Below are 15,935 nucleotides of genomic sequence, written 5' to 3' on the forward strand. Positions count from 1 at the left end.
CCTTAAACCACAAACATTTGGGATCCTAGTTGATTTAACAAAGTTCAAATGGTCATTTATACTCGTCAACATACTATATGCTAGTGCATCTCAAATATGAGTTTCTCAATATACTCCCGTTACCTAAGGACCCGTTTAGTTGGTGAGAATAGGGGTTTGGAATCAGAATCGGAATAGCCCCTTCCACTTCCAACCAATTGGCTGGGCAGAACCAGAATCCCATTCTTATTCCTGGTGGAAGGGCATTTTCTTATTTGAAGGAATGGCCATTCCCTCCCCCTCCCTTGGAAATGAGATCTCATTCCAGTTTATTCCAATTCCAATTCTGATTCCCATCTGAACCAAACAGGCTCTGGGAATAGACCATTCTAATTCTGATTCCAATTCCAGAAGAAAACCAAACGGACCCTTATTTTCCTCTTACACTAGTTCAAAGCCGAGACAGAACATTCTTGTGACTTATCATATTCATTGAAGTGCTGCCTCATATTATTTTGATCTGGTGCATCGGTTGGACCATTTATTTCTCGTTGTCCTCATGGATAAAGCTAGGATCATAGCCACGATTTCAAAGGTCAAATGGTTTTAGACCTTAACTGTTTTAAGTCCAAAATTTATTGATCATGATCATATGCAACTACAGATCAATTGATATCAAGTCATGATCAAAGTATTAAGAAAATGTCAAATAAATTCTCTGGAAACTCCTCAAATTTTTAACTACCAATGGATTCAGGAACGTTTCCTCAGTTATAGCTCACTTTCACCACCTGTCGTTTTCCCTCCAGATGTTTTACCATTCACTGCAACGAGCTCGGTATCAAAAATAAGTGTTGCTCCACCTGTGATTTTTCAAATCAGTAATTAGAATTTTTATACCAGATGGAAGATGTATTCAGAAGACAATCATCTTTTCGAAGCTTAGGGCTTTATTTTGTTTTATCTGGTTCAAAGTTTGATATTATGCAATTTGGTATAACACATAATGGGGCTATCAATTTGTAGTAACTTGAAAAGAAATTGAACTTGCAACAAGATGTTCCTAAAGTTTACTAGAAGACTGAGATTTCCACCCATGATGCAATAATACATCAAATCTATTAAAGATGATTCGGAAACAGCAGGAGCTTTTTACACCCTGGAGTGGAATATTAAATACATCTATGGCATAGGCATATCATGTTATTACTTCAACACCTATCAAAAAAACATTACTTTTAGAAACAAACAGTGCAGAAGAGTATTACCTGGAATTTTAGGTGGGGATCCTTGTTCTCCATAACCAAGTTTTGCAGGTATTTTCAACTTTCGCTTCTCCCCCAAACACATAGCTAAAAGCCCTTGGTCCCATCCTGCAACAAAGCTTATCTTGTCAAAAGATGACAATTGTCATGGGTATCAACAATAGTGTACTTTTGGAGTAGGTTTTTGGTGCAATGGCGTTTCAAGTCTCAGCATTTGTACCTGTATTATAGCAATGGAAATTGGGAAGGTGTTATGGCACATAACACAATGCATTGTTGTTTATTGTATTAAATAACTTAAATATACATCAAAAGCAGATAACCATCTTGCTTATCTACATCGATTAGACTTTTCAACATGGTTACCCAAGAAACTTTGCTACTATCCTTCAAAAATGATGAAGCAAAACATTACTTATCTACTTGAGTTTCGTTGCATGAGAGGATGAAACAAACTAAAATATACCTGACCTACAAAAGCATTAATTAATCTACAATCCAACCATCAAAAGCAGAAAATCTTCTTGCTTATCTACATCAACCTAAAAACATGGTTACCCAAGAAACTTTGATCCTATCCTTCAAAAACGATGAAGCAAAACATTACTCATCTACTTTAGTTTCATTGCATGAGAGGATCAAACAAACTAAAATAAACATGGCCTACAAAAGCATTAATTAATCTACAATCCAACCATCCATAATCGATATTAAAGTGTAATATGAATTTTGATTTTCACCAACCAAAATATACATTCCATGTAGAACAAGTTACAACATAGCCCCTGCAAGGAAATATACAGTGGTAGCTAGGTTTTCATGCTAACATAATTTTTATTTCCATATAAAGGACTTGGGTGGCTATCAGGGTCTCAGGCTGGAAAACGCCATCAACTTACTAATTTGGTGGAGAAAATGTCAGCACAAACCCATAGAGGGCAAGGCAGGATAAAGAGTTTGTTCAATTAAGAGCCAGTTTATGGAGGTCAAACTGGGCCACATAACAGAGTTCAGGTTGAGAAAAGCTATCCCAAACCCAAATCTAGTAATAAATCATGATTAGATAAGAATGACTCAAATCCCAGTAATCCAGGTTTCAAAAAAGAAGCTTCAGAATGGCTGGAGGTCAGCTGCAATATTTCCCGACTGTTATTCCTTAACCAGCTGGATGTCACTGGGCTTTTATGTATGTATATGCACATACATTTGGTTACTTGACAAACTATGGCAGGATTCAGAGTCATGAAGATGAACTCTCCTTTCACATTACTGAAGAAAAACGTAGAGGGTAATCGCTTTCATGGCTCTGGAAGGCCTCTTCCTAATGCTCTAGCAATAATTTCTAGAGTCTGGCCTACAGAAGGGTTGGCATCAATATGGTGTAGAGGAAATGAGATTTGGGTCAACACTGAGCAAGAAAGCATGTATGCAAGAGAACGATTCCTCAAAAATTACCTAGTAGGGTGGTTCGATCAAGGGAAGTTTTAGACTGAGGAGATTACATGTTGGGCTGCTGCAAAATGAGAACAGTTTAATAGTGCCAGAGTAAAATCACTCTCTCAAAACCATTACCTGCTTATTTTTGCCTCTCGAAAGGAAGCAAATGGAGTTCTGGTGGTTTGATCAAGGGAAGTTTTAGACTGGGGAGATTACATGTTGAGCTGCTGCAAAATGAGAACACTTTAATAGTGCCAGAGTAAAATCACTCTCCCAAAACCATTACCTGCTTATTTTTGCCTCTCGAAAGGAAGCAAGTGGAGTTTTGGCTAAAGGACCCTGGTATCGCTAAATCTTGCTTAATGGGAATCGAATACCAACTCAAACTCTCCAAAAGGCCATCTAGTCACAGAACAAGACTTAGATGAGGGTCTTAAGCCTTCCCCTATCGGTTTAGTGCCCATTGGTCATCCGATCCACAGGAGACACACTTGTGGAGGTTTCATTTGCACAGATAATAGCAACCAAGAGCTAGCAACTTGTGAGTGGATCAAATTAAAGGTGGTGAGCCCACAGAACCTCTTGCCTAGAAGCATCAAGGTAGTAATGTTCGAAGCTTCTTTAACCTTACCATTTGGACAGAAATCCCTCTGTCCAACCCATTTCTCAGAGATGTTAATGGCCTCTATGGAGCAGTAGTTGAAGGAGAGATGGCAACCAATCATGAACAGAGAACAGGAAGCAAAAGACATGGCAAAGGTTACATCACACTGGTGACCAAGTGGAAGAATGAGATTGTAGTGGAAGGAAAAGTTTTCTATTCGAAGAAACTGGTGGAAGTTCGGCCTCAAAATAAGGGAAGATAAGAGGTCTAAGGTAACTCCTCTGTTTTTCTTTAATAAATTTTATTTTATCTTCAAAAAAAAGTAAGGTCTATGGTAATTCTAAACAGGGAAGCCAGGGATTCTTTGAAGGCATCATCGTTGCCATTTTTTTTTGTGGTTCCAGAACCAGGCTGGAGAATTGAACTATGCATGCAAGGAGGTAAACAGGGATGGAAGAAAATCGCTGAAGCTCTCGAAGAGTTTGCAGAGAGGTGCTGGTTAGTGGAAAGGAGACATGGGATTGTGTTTCAAAGTCTGACTCAGGGGACATGGGCTCGAATGATCCAAAAGCTTATTCAGGGGACAAGCAAGAAACGCTATTACAAGGAAAACTTGAGAATGAAAGACTGTTTTGGGTATCTACGGAGGTTTTGTGGTATCAAAGCTAATATTTGAAGGAACCCTGAAGGAATGGTAGAAAAGGAAAGTGGTGAGAGTGGCTAAAATGCAGTTGAATCAGAATTCTTCCATTGAAATTCTAGTCGGGGAAGCAAGACCAAAGTCTTTACAACAAAATGCTAATATGGATACTTCTCAACATGTTAGGACTGATGTTACAGGGAATAGGTGTGCTAAATTGGGACAACATGAGAAAGAGTTGTTGAAATCTCCCCTTTTGGTGCCTAACTCCATGTCGTGATCTGGTAACCCCTGTTACTCTGGTGGCTTGGAATAATAACCATGTGGAAGGAGGAAACTGTACAAGGCTCAAAAGAATTAATTGGAAATTTTCTGTTTCTGTAAAGTTGAAGAATGTGCAAGATGGATTTGAATGGTTGCTCACGAATGTCTATGAGCCAAACTTATATAGGCGAAGGAAGCAGATGTGGGAAGAGCTTGAGGATATTAGAGATCTCTAGGAGGGCCCTTGGTGTTTAGGAGGTGATTTCAATGTGACCAGATTCTTTAGTGAGTCAAATAGTACAGGGAAAAAGGTGACCACAAGCATGAGGAGATTTAATGAATTTATTGAAGCCTTTGAGTTGACAGATATTTCCTTGGGACAAACTAGATTCACTTGGTCTAATCTTCAAGCTGATCCTATTTGCTCTAAGTTAGACAGATTCTTGGTTTCCTTAGATTGGGAAGAACATTGGAATGGTTTGTTGGGGAGCACGTTGCCTAGGATAATTTCTGACCATTAGCCTATTTGTTTATATCAGCCAAGCACTATAGGAGGGCCTTCTCCTTTTAGATTTAAAAATATGTGGCTCACCCATCCGGAATTTAAAGGTGAGGGTTTGGAGTACCCATGATCATCTCCCAAGGTGGGGTTAGAGATTCCTGAAGAAGCTTCAAAAGATAAAGGAAGAAATTAAAGAATGGAATAGAGTGATTTTTGGGAGAGTGGAGGAGAAAAAATCTAATTTGATTTCACAAATTCGAGAAATTGACAAGAAAGGAGAATTTGGGGTCAGTAATGGAAGACAAGGACTTGAGTTGGAGATTGAAGAAGGAATTAGAAGAAATTCTGCTAGGGGAGGAAATCAGTTGGAAGCAAAAATCTAGAGAAAAGTGGTTCAAGGAGGGGGATGGCAATACTAGATAAGGCCATTTAATGAGAGATGGCCAATTGAAGGGCTTGACTGGGATTTATTGGGAGATCATCACCTGGAATGGTTGGAAAGAAAATTTGATGACGAGGAAATAAAAGAGGCAATGTGTGCAATTAATAGATTAAGGCTCCAGGGCCAGATGGATTTACAATGGCCTTTTATCAAAATTTATGGGAAATAATTAGGGAGGATTCAATTAAAGTGTTCAGAGAGTTTCATAGGAGGGGAATTATCAATCAAGTATGAACTCAGCATTCATTGCTTTGGTGCCAAAGAAGAATGATGCCCAAAAGATTTCAGGCCTATCAGTTTAGTGACTAACATTTATAAGATTATTGCTAAAGTGTTGTCATTAAGGATCAAAAAGGTACTTCCCTCATTAATTTCACAAGCTCAAGGAGCCTTTATTTAGGATAAGACAGATTGTTGACCAAATTTTAATTTCAAAGAATAGTTGTTCACTCAATTCCATGTAGAAGTACAAATATTTCACTCAGACAATGCTCATGAATATTTTAGAGGTGATCAAAATCAGTTTTTTTCTTAGCATGGTACTATTCATCAAAGCACATGTCCAAGAACTCCTCAACAGAATGGTGTTGTTGAGAGGAAGAACTAACATCTCCTTGAAGTGGCTCGTGGTTTGATGTTAGATATGCATGCTCCTAAAAGATTTTGGGATGATGGCGTGTTGACAATTGCATTTCTTATCAACCGGATGCCCACACATATTCTCAAGTTTAAGGCCGCACATCAACTTTTGTTTCCCAAGTCCCCTTTGTTTTCTATTACTATTCGTACCTTTAGATGTCGATGTTTCATCCAGGATTTGTCCCCATCTCGTGATAAGCTTGATCCCCATTCCATTCCTTGTATTTTTCTTGGTTATCCCTCACCCAAAAGGGATATAAGTGTTATGATCCCTCTTCTAGGCAGACATTCATTTCTATGTACGTATCCTTTGTTGAGTCTCAGTCTTTCTTTCCTACTTCTCCTCAGGGAGAGAATTGTAGTCAGGAGGAAAAGCATGTCCTTGTTCCCTCAGCTCTTGTCCTTCTGTTACTACTTGTCATTCTCTTTCGGTTCATGTTCCTGCCAAACGTGTTTACTCTCGGTCCAAGTCTCATTCTTGTCCTCCATGTCATCAACAAGAGCAACATACACCATCAAGTGAAGAGATACTTGACACTGCATTTCCTAAACAAGTGGAATCTTAGGAGGTAAACCTAAAGTGTAGTGCATATCTCTAGTGTCGCTATTCCTAAATCTGTTGCAGAGGCTCTAAATAGTCCTGAGTGAAAGAATGTTATGTTAGAGGAAATTGATGCTCTTCATAAGCATAGTTGTCAAGACGACAAGGTGACCTTCGTGGCTCGCCTCGCCCAGTCGCCAAGTAGTTCTGTATATCGTCGTATAAAATACTTTTATATTGTCATGTTTTTGAGATTATAATTATAAAATAAACATTATTACAAAAATATTCATTTTTGTGTTTATAAACTAATTTCTTATTTGTTAGGGTTTAATCAACACAAACATTGCTAACTGTTGTATTGAACCCTCAAAGACTTCAAAATCTGAACCAATAAGGGAAGAACTTAAAATTTTGTCTAATCAACACATTTGTGATTAGACAAAAATAGGGGTTATTATTATTTTCTTCCACCTTTTCTTTTCTTCTTTTCCTATAACAAAAATAGGGGTTCAGCCCCTATATGTTTTGAATATTTTTTCTTTCTTCTTTTTCTTCTCATAAATATGTTGATTTTCTAGACTTAAACATGAAGTTTAAAATTATGAAAATTATGGATAGTTATTAAGGAAAGATGGTTATGGAACTTGGGGATCTACCCTAGGATATGTGGTTTTTACTTAAAAAAATCCCATCGCCTAAGTGGGCGCCTCGGCAACTAGGCAACAAGGCGCCCCCCTGTTGCCTAGCCTCGCCATGGTGCCTTGAAAATTTTGTTCATAAGATTTGCACATGGGATTTGGTTGGCCTTCCTAAGGGTAAGAGACCTATGGGGTGCAAGTGGGTGTTTATTGTCAAGCATTGTGTCAATAGTTTAGTGGAAAGATATAAAGCTAGGTTGGTGGCCAAGGGTTTCTCCTAGACATATGGAGTTCATTACACGGAGATGTTTGCTCCAGTTGTTACAATGAACTCCATGTCTCCATCTATGTTCTTCTCTCCCTTGCTGCAATCTTTAACTGGAAATTACATCAATTAAATGTTAAGAACGCCTTCTTGAACAGTGATCTCGAGGAGGAGGTGCATATAGTTAAACCTCCAGATTTTTTGTCAAAGGAAATTGAAGGGAAAGTTCGTCATCTCAAGAAGTTTGAAGAAATAGTTGGTTAGCCACGGGTGTGGGGTTCCATACCCACACTCAGACTCTAGTGTGTGTGGTTTCATACCCACACCTAGTTGTTTCTAATTTCTTTTATTAGTAGTTTCTAATTTCTTTTTAGTAGTTCTAATTTCTTTAGTTTCTAATTTCTGTTGTTAGAAGTTTTAATTTTTGTTAAGTTGAACTGGCTGGCCTTATTGTTTCTAATTTTTGTTTATTTCCTATTCTTGTAAGGATCCTAAAAGCTATAAATAAAGAAGTGTATGGGGCAGCAGATCATTCACCACTGAACCCCTTCTTTCTTTTCTCCTCTCTTAACTCTTTCTCTCTCTCTCTCTCTCTCTTTCTCTCTTTTCTTCTCTTCAAACCTGTAATACAGTAAACAGTTCTTCTTCTTCTTCTTTCAAGTAAGTTGTTGTAAGGCTTGAAGCAATTACCTAGAGCTTGGTTTTATAGGTTTAATAATGTTGTTAAACAATTTGGTTTCAAACAGAGTCAAAAGTTATCATACCCTCTTCATGAAGAGAGAAGGTGATCTGGTTGCTATACTTATTGTGTATGTAGGCAACATTGTTACTACAGGGAACTAAGAGTCAAAGATTCTAAAGCTAAAAGCGTTTCTTGGTGCTTAGTTTGAAGTAAAAGATCTAGGCCCCCCAATGTATTTGTTCAGAATTAAAGTTGCAAGATCAGATAAAGGCATCTTTATTTCTCAAAGGATGTACATCCTATACCTTTTTACATGATTGGTAAACCTATTGATACTCCAATTGATGTTAATTATAAACTTAGGGAAGAAGGTGGTGAGCCCCTCTCTAGTGTGAGACAATTTCAAAGACTTGTTGGAAGATTGTTATATTTGTCTATGTCTAGGCCTACTATTGCCTATGTAGTGGGAGTGCTAAGCCAGTACATGCTCCTAGAACTAATCTTGTAGCAGCAGAGAGGGTTCTTAGGTGTCTAAAAAAAATTCCCTGGTAGAGGTATTCTCTTCTCCAAGCATGGTTTCTTAGGGGTAGAGACATATAGATGCTGATTGGGCAGGTTCGGTTGATGGTAGAAGATCTATCATAGGTTATTGTGCCTTTGTTGGACGTAATTTGGTAACTTGGAGAAGTAAAAAGAAAGTTGTGGTTGCTAGGTCCAATGCAGAGGTTGAGTATAGAGCCATGGCACATGGTGTGGCTGAAATGTTGTGGTTGAACTGAAAAGGGGTCCAGGGGCAGAGCCCCTGGCCCACTTTCTTTCCCCTTATCTATCTATTCTTCCCTTCCCTTTCATTTTCTTTTTTTTTTCTTTTTCTCTTTTTTTCTTCTCTTTCTTTCTTTTTTCTTCTTTTTTGTCTTTTTTATGAGGTGTGCATGAATGCCTCTAGCACACCTCATGAAAAAAGCGTATGAGGCATATGCCTCTTGCACCTGAGGCGTACGCCTCAGAGGTGTCAACTCCTCAGGGCGTTTTGGGGGCACCTCGCCTAGAGGCGCACCTCTATGCATACGCTTCCCAGGCCTTTTAAAACATTGGTTGGATGCAAGCAAGAAGTTTGGGCATGTGGCCTTTCAGATAACAGCTAAGGGAAATCTTGGGCTTAGCAAGGGAACTTGGGGTGCAGTTTAGATGGACAAGAAGATCAGAAAACGGAATTGTTGATGCTCTAGCTAAACAAGGAGTAAATAGGTAGGAGTTGTTTTGGGCCTGTTTGTAAGACTGACTTTGACTAAGGGCTTTCCATCCGACCTATGGATGGTGACAGTTGTAATCTTTAGCTCTTGTTATCAATGAAAGTTAACATTTCCTATAAAAAAATAAATGCTGAACCCCACCCAAAGGGAAAAGTGGTTTGGCCTCCAGGTCAGTTTTTAGAACATTGGTTTGAATTGCTGAATAAAAGAAGGCCATTAACCATTGGTCCTAACTCCTAACTATTGTTGGGAGGGGTTTTTGTGTAAAGTGGCCACTCTTAGACTCAAATCCTCGTTTTAATGCTTGATATCCTGAGGTTACCATTACACCAATCAATAGCCCCTTTTGAATTGCTGAATGCATTAAATATTTGAAATAAACTATCTCATAAATAGCCTAAGTGCTGAAAGCAGATTTATCATAAAACCATGTTCTGTAACAATGTAACATATATACATCTGTACTACAATGGCAAGGAAAGATGAACTAATGTGAATGTCCTTCTGATAGAATGATATTTCAGAGAATGTACCTTAGGCTCTTAGTATGTGAGGCTAGATGAAGCTGTAGTATGAAATACATTTGAAATTTCTTTTCTTTTTAGTTTTTGATCAGCAATACATTTGAAATTTCATCATCATTCTGTCATCTCTAACAATTATTTTCATTTCCTACTTGTTTACAATATAAGGAAAAAGAGAGATAATTTCCTTTGCTCTTCTTTGTGTGTTTTTTCTCTGTTTTCTCTATCTTTTTTCTTTTCTTATTTAGTGTGGGGGCAGTCACAATCAATATCAGTTTATCACACACCTTTAATAACTTGGCCACTGCCAAGCTCAAACTTAATTGGATCATCCCTTTCAAAGCTGGAATCAAAAACAGTTCCATCCGTGAGTTTTCCCTGCATGTGTAGAGTGATAGCATCAGTAAATAAAGTGCAGATATGGAAGCTTTAACCTCCTTCAAAACCTATTCACTAAGGCTCAGTTTGGAAAAGGTACAAATACAAATATGTACAGTACAAATACAAACAAAATAATACAAAATACAAGGTTTTGCACTCTACATATTTGCATTTGTACTCCTTCCAAACTGAACATAAAAGACAATGCAATAGGTCATTCAGTTCAGCTATTTCAGCAGTTATCAAATAGCCCTAAGTCATTTTACAACAGGGAAATTTAGGATCAGAACATATGTTATCTAAAATTGCTCACAAAAAAAAAAAAAAAAAAAAACAATAGAGCTGGTAAGATAAATAAAATGACTAGGAAGTTTTAACATTTGCATAAGATGTTAGAACTTAGAAGATATCCATAATAATGGGGTACAGAAGTGAGCAGCACTTTTATTTATTTGCTAAATTATTTATCAATCTGGTGATTTTTTGAGAAACCATTAATCTTCCATATTTTTCAACAGTTCAGCAAAGATTTGTAAATTATATACGAGAACAAATATTTCATAAATAATTCGTCTGGTAAAAAATTACAGAATCCTTTTTTTTCTGTTATAGATTTATTCATATAACTTAGATATATTAGTCTCTATATATACATATAATTAGCAAATGATAAACCAAATTACATATAAAAAGGTCAAATATTTCTTTTATATACTCTCTCATTCTTCCTTCGCAACAGGTGAAGAGTGCAGACTATATTTATGATTTTATGCATTATTCAATTACTTTTCACAATAAAGCTAAGCATGTTTAAATATAGAAATATTTTCATCAATTCTTTAAAGTATATAAATTATTTGAACCAAGTCTTTAAAATATTAAAAATGCAGGAAAAGTATTTCAAAATAGGAAAAATCATTTGCATAAAAAATATATACAATAGATAGAAGAAATAAATCACGAAAATACTATACAACAAATAGCAAAGAAAATTTTAGTGCTTGGAAAATTTTATGAAATATGAAGGTGAAAATAAATTTATCTTTTTTTTTAGTTTTTTGTTCTAGTACCTTAAAACAAACTGGAATTTCGTGAAATCCAATGAAATCTCAAAATAAAAAAAAAAATAATTTATTAGAACATATCCCATTTATTCTTCCTATTGCAACTATCACCTACCCGATAGTGTACTTCGATTATGTCACCTTTGTGAGCCTGAATATCACAAGTTTCTGGCTTAAACTGCAACAAGGAAAACAAAGATCAAATTAGAAGATAACCAAGCAGGAAAAAGTCTGTAAACAAGATAAAGAATGTGATAATACCTTTTTGGCAGAAAATTAGAGATAGAAAAGAAAGAACAAAAAAAGTTGGCTGATACTCTGAAATCCGAATACAATGAAAGAGTGTTCTGCCATTATGAAGGACAGAACTTAAGTAACATATGATAAGACAGACATGCCATCTCCCCTAAAGTCAAGATTTTCTGTTGGGAAGCTGCCAACCAAATCATCATTGCATGTGAAAATCTCCAAAGGAAGTGGAAGGTTGGTCTCTTTCTCCTTTGGAGAAATACCAACCACTTATTGTTCCATTGCCCCTATGCCTCTAAGGTATGGCAACACTTTTTTCCTTTGGTAGGAACATCTTGGGCGATGCCAAATGAGGTGGTGGATTTGTTTGAGATAGATTTGTTGGGTCAGTCTACCAGGAGAGAAAGTTCTTTCACAATGTATGAGGGTGGTTGTTCTATGGGGATTGTGGTGTAAAAGGAATTATAGAATTATTGAAGAGAAGTACAAGTTGAAGGAGGAGATAATAGAACTCACAATGATAAGGGTGGTTGTTCTATGGGGATTGTAGTGTAAAAGGAATTCTATAAATTTTTAAGAGAAGTACAAGTCAAAGGAGGAGGTAATAGAACTAACAATGATAAGGGTGGTTCACTGAGAATTAGTAACAAAGGATATTAAGGGGGTCTCTATCCTTGACTTGCTTAGGGAATGGCAAACAGTGGCCAGCTATCATTTTAACAAACAGAGAAGGATGTTGGATTGGAGTCCTCCAAAAGAAGGTTCGTCAAATTCAACTGTGATGGATGTTGCCTTGGAAATCCAAGTATCTCTGGTGTGGGGGTGTTATAAGGGATCATTGGGGCAATATAATTCTCAGTTTCTCAGGTCCAATGGGTTAGGGGAAGTCACTAAGGTCCCGTTGCTGGTATTTAGCAGGGGAGTAAGTTGGTCAACCAGGAAATTGACCATTATCCCAATGTTCATTACCCACTATATTGGGTAAGAAACTTACCCACGTGCTGATAACACTACCTCCCTCCCGCCTCTCTCTTTACCCAGGTAATCTGTATTGTACAAGAACGCTCGAACCTCACTTACCCGGGCAAGTTTTACTGGGAAACATTTGCCCAGGTAAACATACTTACCCAGGTAAGTGAAAACGAATGGGGCCTAAGAGCAAAAGTGTGATCTCAAATCCAAAGGGTTGAAGATGATGAAGCAGCAGGGGTTGAAAATTGTGGTTATAGAAGGAACTGACAAACTGTTATAAGCTGGTTGAAGACACAATATCAAATACTGTGGGAGTTCAAGCCCATGGTGAGGTTGGCCGTCTCCATAGGTGCTTGATAACTCTGCATTTTGATGCTTTAAGGGCATCAATTCAGGGGTATTTTCGGCCTTAGAATAGTCAAGATGTGCCCCTTTCCCAGTTAAATGCAATGTTGTGGCCTCTAAGGGTCTCTATGCAAATTCTGGGGAAAACTGGGAAGTTTTCATGGCTGAAATGCAGATTTTGAAAAGCTGGTGTGAAGTCCAACTAAGAGAGGGGGTGTTTTTGTGAAAAACTGAAAGCAGGAGGGCGCCTCCTAGCTGCTAAACCCAGTTTGGCGCCCCTCCTACTATATTAGCATGCTCCCCACACCTTAGCAAACCCTAAGGCGCCTTTTAATCCATTCTTTTCACTCTTAACAAACCCTAGCCACCCCTAACCTTTTCTTCCTAGCCTTAGGATCACCCTAGAACCATCCTAACCCTTCATTTTAAACCCTAGGGCACCCATATTTTTGCTAAAACCCAGTTGCCGCCCCCCTCTTTCTCTCTATTCCCAGTTGTGCCCACCCTTCTCTATAAAAAGGACCCCAGGGGCCCTGTAGAAAGGGTTGGTCAATTCGCCCAGTTAACAAGGCTAAGGTTTCTTGAGGAGTTCAAGGGTTGTAAAAGGAGAGGACGTCCAGTTCTTGTCAGGAGGGGTTGCTGCAAGCTGTTCAACCAATCTGCAGCTACCGCCACAGGATCTGATCAATCATTCTTTTCTTTAGTTTTAGAATTACTTTCTGTTCTTTAATTTCCAATTCATTTTTCCTTCCTGCAAATTTTACTTTTATTAGATTTAATTTGTACTTTATTTCTTTTCTGTAGTTCTGAAATTCTGCCAGGTAAGACATAAGGCCTAGCTCAAGAAGTTCGAGGGTCGAAGGAGAGATCCTGAGACTACTACCTCTGATCGGATTCTCAGACATTTTTATTTCGTTCCTTTTATTTATTTGTTTCTGTTATTTATTAATTTTTATGCACTTGTTATTCTTAGTACTGTTCGAATTTGTTTTTAATGAATTCCATTTTTTTAATTAATTAATTTTATATTTCTACAACTACCCTTTGTGTTCTCTCTCTCAGATCTAAGTATGTAAATATTTTTCCCTTGCTTCCCTGTGGATATGACCCATTCTCATCACTTTATTGCGTTAGTAGTTGTTTAAGAATCGGAATAAAATTATAAATGTTTAAATTGGTGCTCCAAAGTGTTTAACGACGTGCTTCCGGACACACCAGTGCCTCCTTGAATACCTCATTCAAAGGGGTTCCTAGGAGTGCATATATGTTGGTTGATTCCCTAGCAAGATGGGGGTGGGGAGAGAGTCCTCAGAATGGGGTTGTCTAGGTCCATGCTGTAATGTATAAAACTGATCAAGGGAGTTTTCCTTTGCAGATCTGGTTGTAGAGAGCTCTGCTGTATTGTAAAGCTTGCTGTTCTATCTTCGAACAGTGGGTTTTCGCCCCTTTACAGTGGAAACATTTCTTCTCTACTTCATTTACATCCATATATACACAGCCGAAAGAAATAAAAAAGTGGATGCATTTTGTATTTATGGTAAAAAATCTGAAAGGTAAAACTTTATACCTTGTATTATAAAAGAGGGAGAGCTTCACTCAAAAAGAAATTACATATGAGAGCCCTTTACAAAGCCATAACTACAAGTATGCAGTACTTCTTTCTGGCAAGCATAAGGGATATATTATAAGAGACAATTAATTGAGCAAGGCTCTGGGTATTTGCAATCCAACATCTTTGTTTTTCTGTTTTTATTTTTCCAATAATAGTAATAAATATGAACATTTTTTCAGCATGCTCCAGAAAAAGAAAAGATGTACAAGAGATTTTTCAACAATTAGCCTGCCGCATCTACAACTACTGCCTAGGATCTTCTACAGGATTCAAAAGATCCTCATCCCATTTTGAAATTTATGATTGCGTGTTAATAATGGACCACCTATCTCTAAAAGAATATGAACTAGAACATCTAGGTTTGAAGTTTTCTTTAATCCCATATAAACTTTTCTATTAGAAATAAAAATGAATCACCAAAAGCAGATCTCGATCCCATTGAATAACAAAATAAGGAACAAAAGCAAATGGAAGGTAAACCATACCTTCACGCCAATCTGTAATTCCGTAACATCACCAGATTTCTTAGCAGAAACTGAAAAAAATAAGAAGAAGAAAGAGAACAGAATTGATTAGTCAGCGCTAAAGGCTTAAAACTGTTAAGAACCATTCGACTATGCTTTTAGGTTTCATGAAAATAAGCTTAATGCGAATAAAATATTTTACCCAAAATCTCTGAAAGCAACAATAGAGTTAGAAGTGATGGGATTAAAGAGCCGACTTTCGTCTTAGTCAGCGCTAAAGGCTTAAAACTGTTAAGAACCATTCGACTATGCTTTTAGGTTTCATGAAAATAAGCTTAATGCGAATAAAATATTTTACCCAAAATCTCTGAAAACAACAATAGAGTTAGAAGTGATGGGATTAAAGAGCCGACTTTCGTCTTCGCCATTCTTTCTGTCTGGTGGAGTCGTGCAGACTGCTGACTTCGAGAGTCCAATCTGAATCATTCATATAAGTATAACACTGATTTGAGTGGCACGTGCAGAGAGGAGAAAGAAAGATATATATAAGTTTGAAGTTTTGGATAACTTGAATATTATACTTTGGAAGCCAAAAAAAATACTTGGGACTTTATCACTCCAACTTGACTTCAATTGGGTATTTTTAAGGTATCGGTTCGGTTTTATGTATATTTACATATTATATTATAAATTAATAAATATGTATTATATATATAAATATATAAAATATTATTTATTATTTAAAAATAATATTTTATATATATTTCTACTTTATATTATATTTATATATACAATATACTATAAATATAAAAAATTGAAAATCAACGAACTGGTAAATAAAAAATAGACCCATGACTCAATTAACCAAACTGTGATCACCCTTAAAATTGTCTTTATGACCTGCTATTAGCATTATTCCTAAATTATATGCAATTTAAAACTTTCAAAATTCTAAAATTACCCTTGAAGATACTACTCATCCTCATTTTTCCTGGGACTAAGTGAGCAAAATTCCAAAGTCACCATTAGCCCTCTTGAAGATGCCCATTGCTATTCATCCTTCAAAGTTATAGTCAAGAATTCCTTGACCAATGCTTAACAATCTTAAATTAACGGAGTACCCTCAATATAGGCGACATATGGAAGAGACCAAGTTGTTGATGACCTGCC

The 15,935-nt window shown here is 37.0% G+C and overlaps 1 protein-coding gene across 2 annotated transcripts; it reads right to left on the bottom strand.

The window, feature by feature from the left end:
• Window positions 1-489: 489 nt before the first annotated feature.
• LOC104587302 (FK506-binding protein 2-like) lies at window positions 490-15,281 on the bottom strand. 2 transcript variants are annotated; one of them, XM_010244850.3, is made up of 6 exons: window positions 15,124-15,281; window positions 14,787-14,836; window positions 11,239-11,301; window positions 9,966-10,056; window positions 1,248-1,352; window positions 490-842 (listed from the first exon to the last, which is right to left on the bottom strand). In XM_010244850.3, the coding sequence occupies exons 1-6, from the start codon at window positions 15,191-15,193 to the stop codon at window positions 751-753; spliced, it is 471 nt and encodes a 156-aa protein (XP_010243152.1). In that variant the 5' UTR covers window positions 15,194-15,281; the 3' UTR covers window positions 490-750. The 2 variants fall into 2 exon arrangements, with proteins under 2 accessions (XP_010243152.1, XP_010243151.1); XM_010244849.3 differs by lacking the exon at window positions 15,124-15,281 and adding an exon at window positions 14,968-15,103.
• Between the last annotated feature and the right edge of the window lie 654 nt (window positions 15,282-15,935).

The sequence above is a fragment of the Nelumbo nucifera genome, chromosome 3 (genome assembly GCF_055504915.1).
Source record: "Nelumbo nucifera cultivar China Antique chromosome 3, China Antique-T2T, whole genome shotgun sequence".
NCBI lineage: Eukaryota > Viridiplantae > Streptophyta > Magnoliopsida > Proteales > Nelumbonaceae > Nelumbo > Nelumbo nucifera.

Excerpts from the sequence above, each read along its gene's own strand:
- LOC104587302 (XM_010244849.3), bottom strand. The coding sequence starts at position 15,067 with ATGGTTCTTAACAGTTTTAAGCCTTTAGCGCTGACTAAGACGAAAGTC. Across the intron at positions 14,837-14,967 it reads GTTGCTTTCAGAGATTTTGG|TTTCTGCTAAGAAATCTGGT; the intron begins GTAAAATATTTT and ends TATTTTTTTCAG. Across the intron at positions 10,057-11,238 it reads TAATCGAAGTACACTATCGG|GGAAAACTCACGGATGGAAC; the intron begins GTAGGTGATAGT and ends CTACACATGCAG.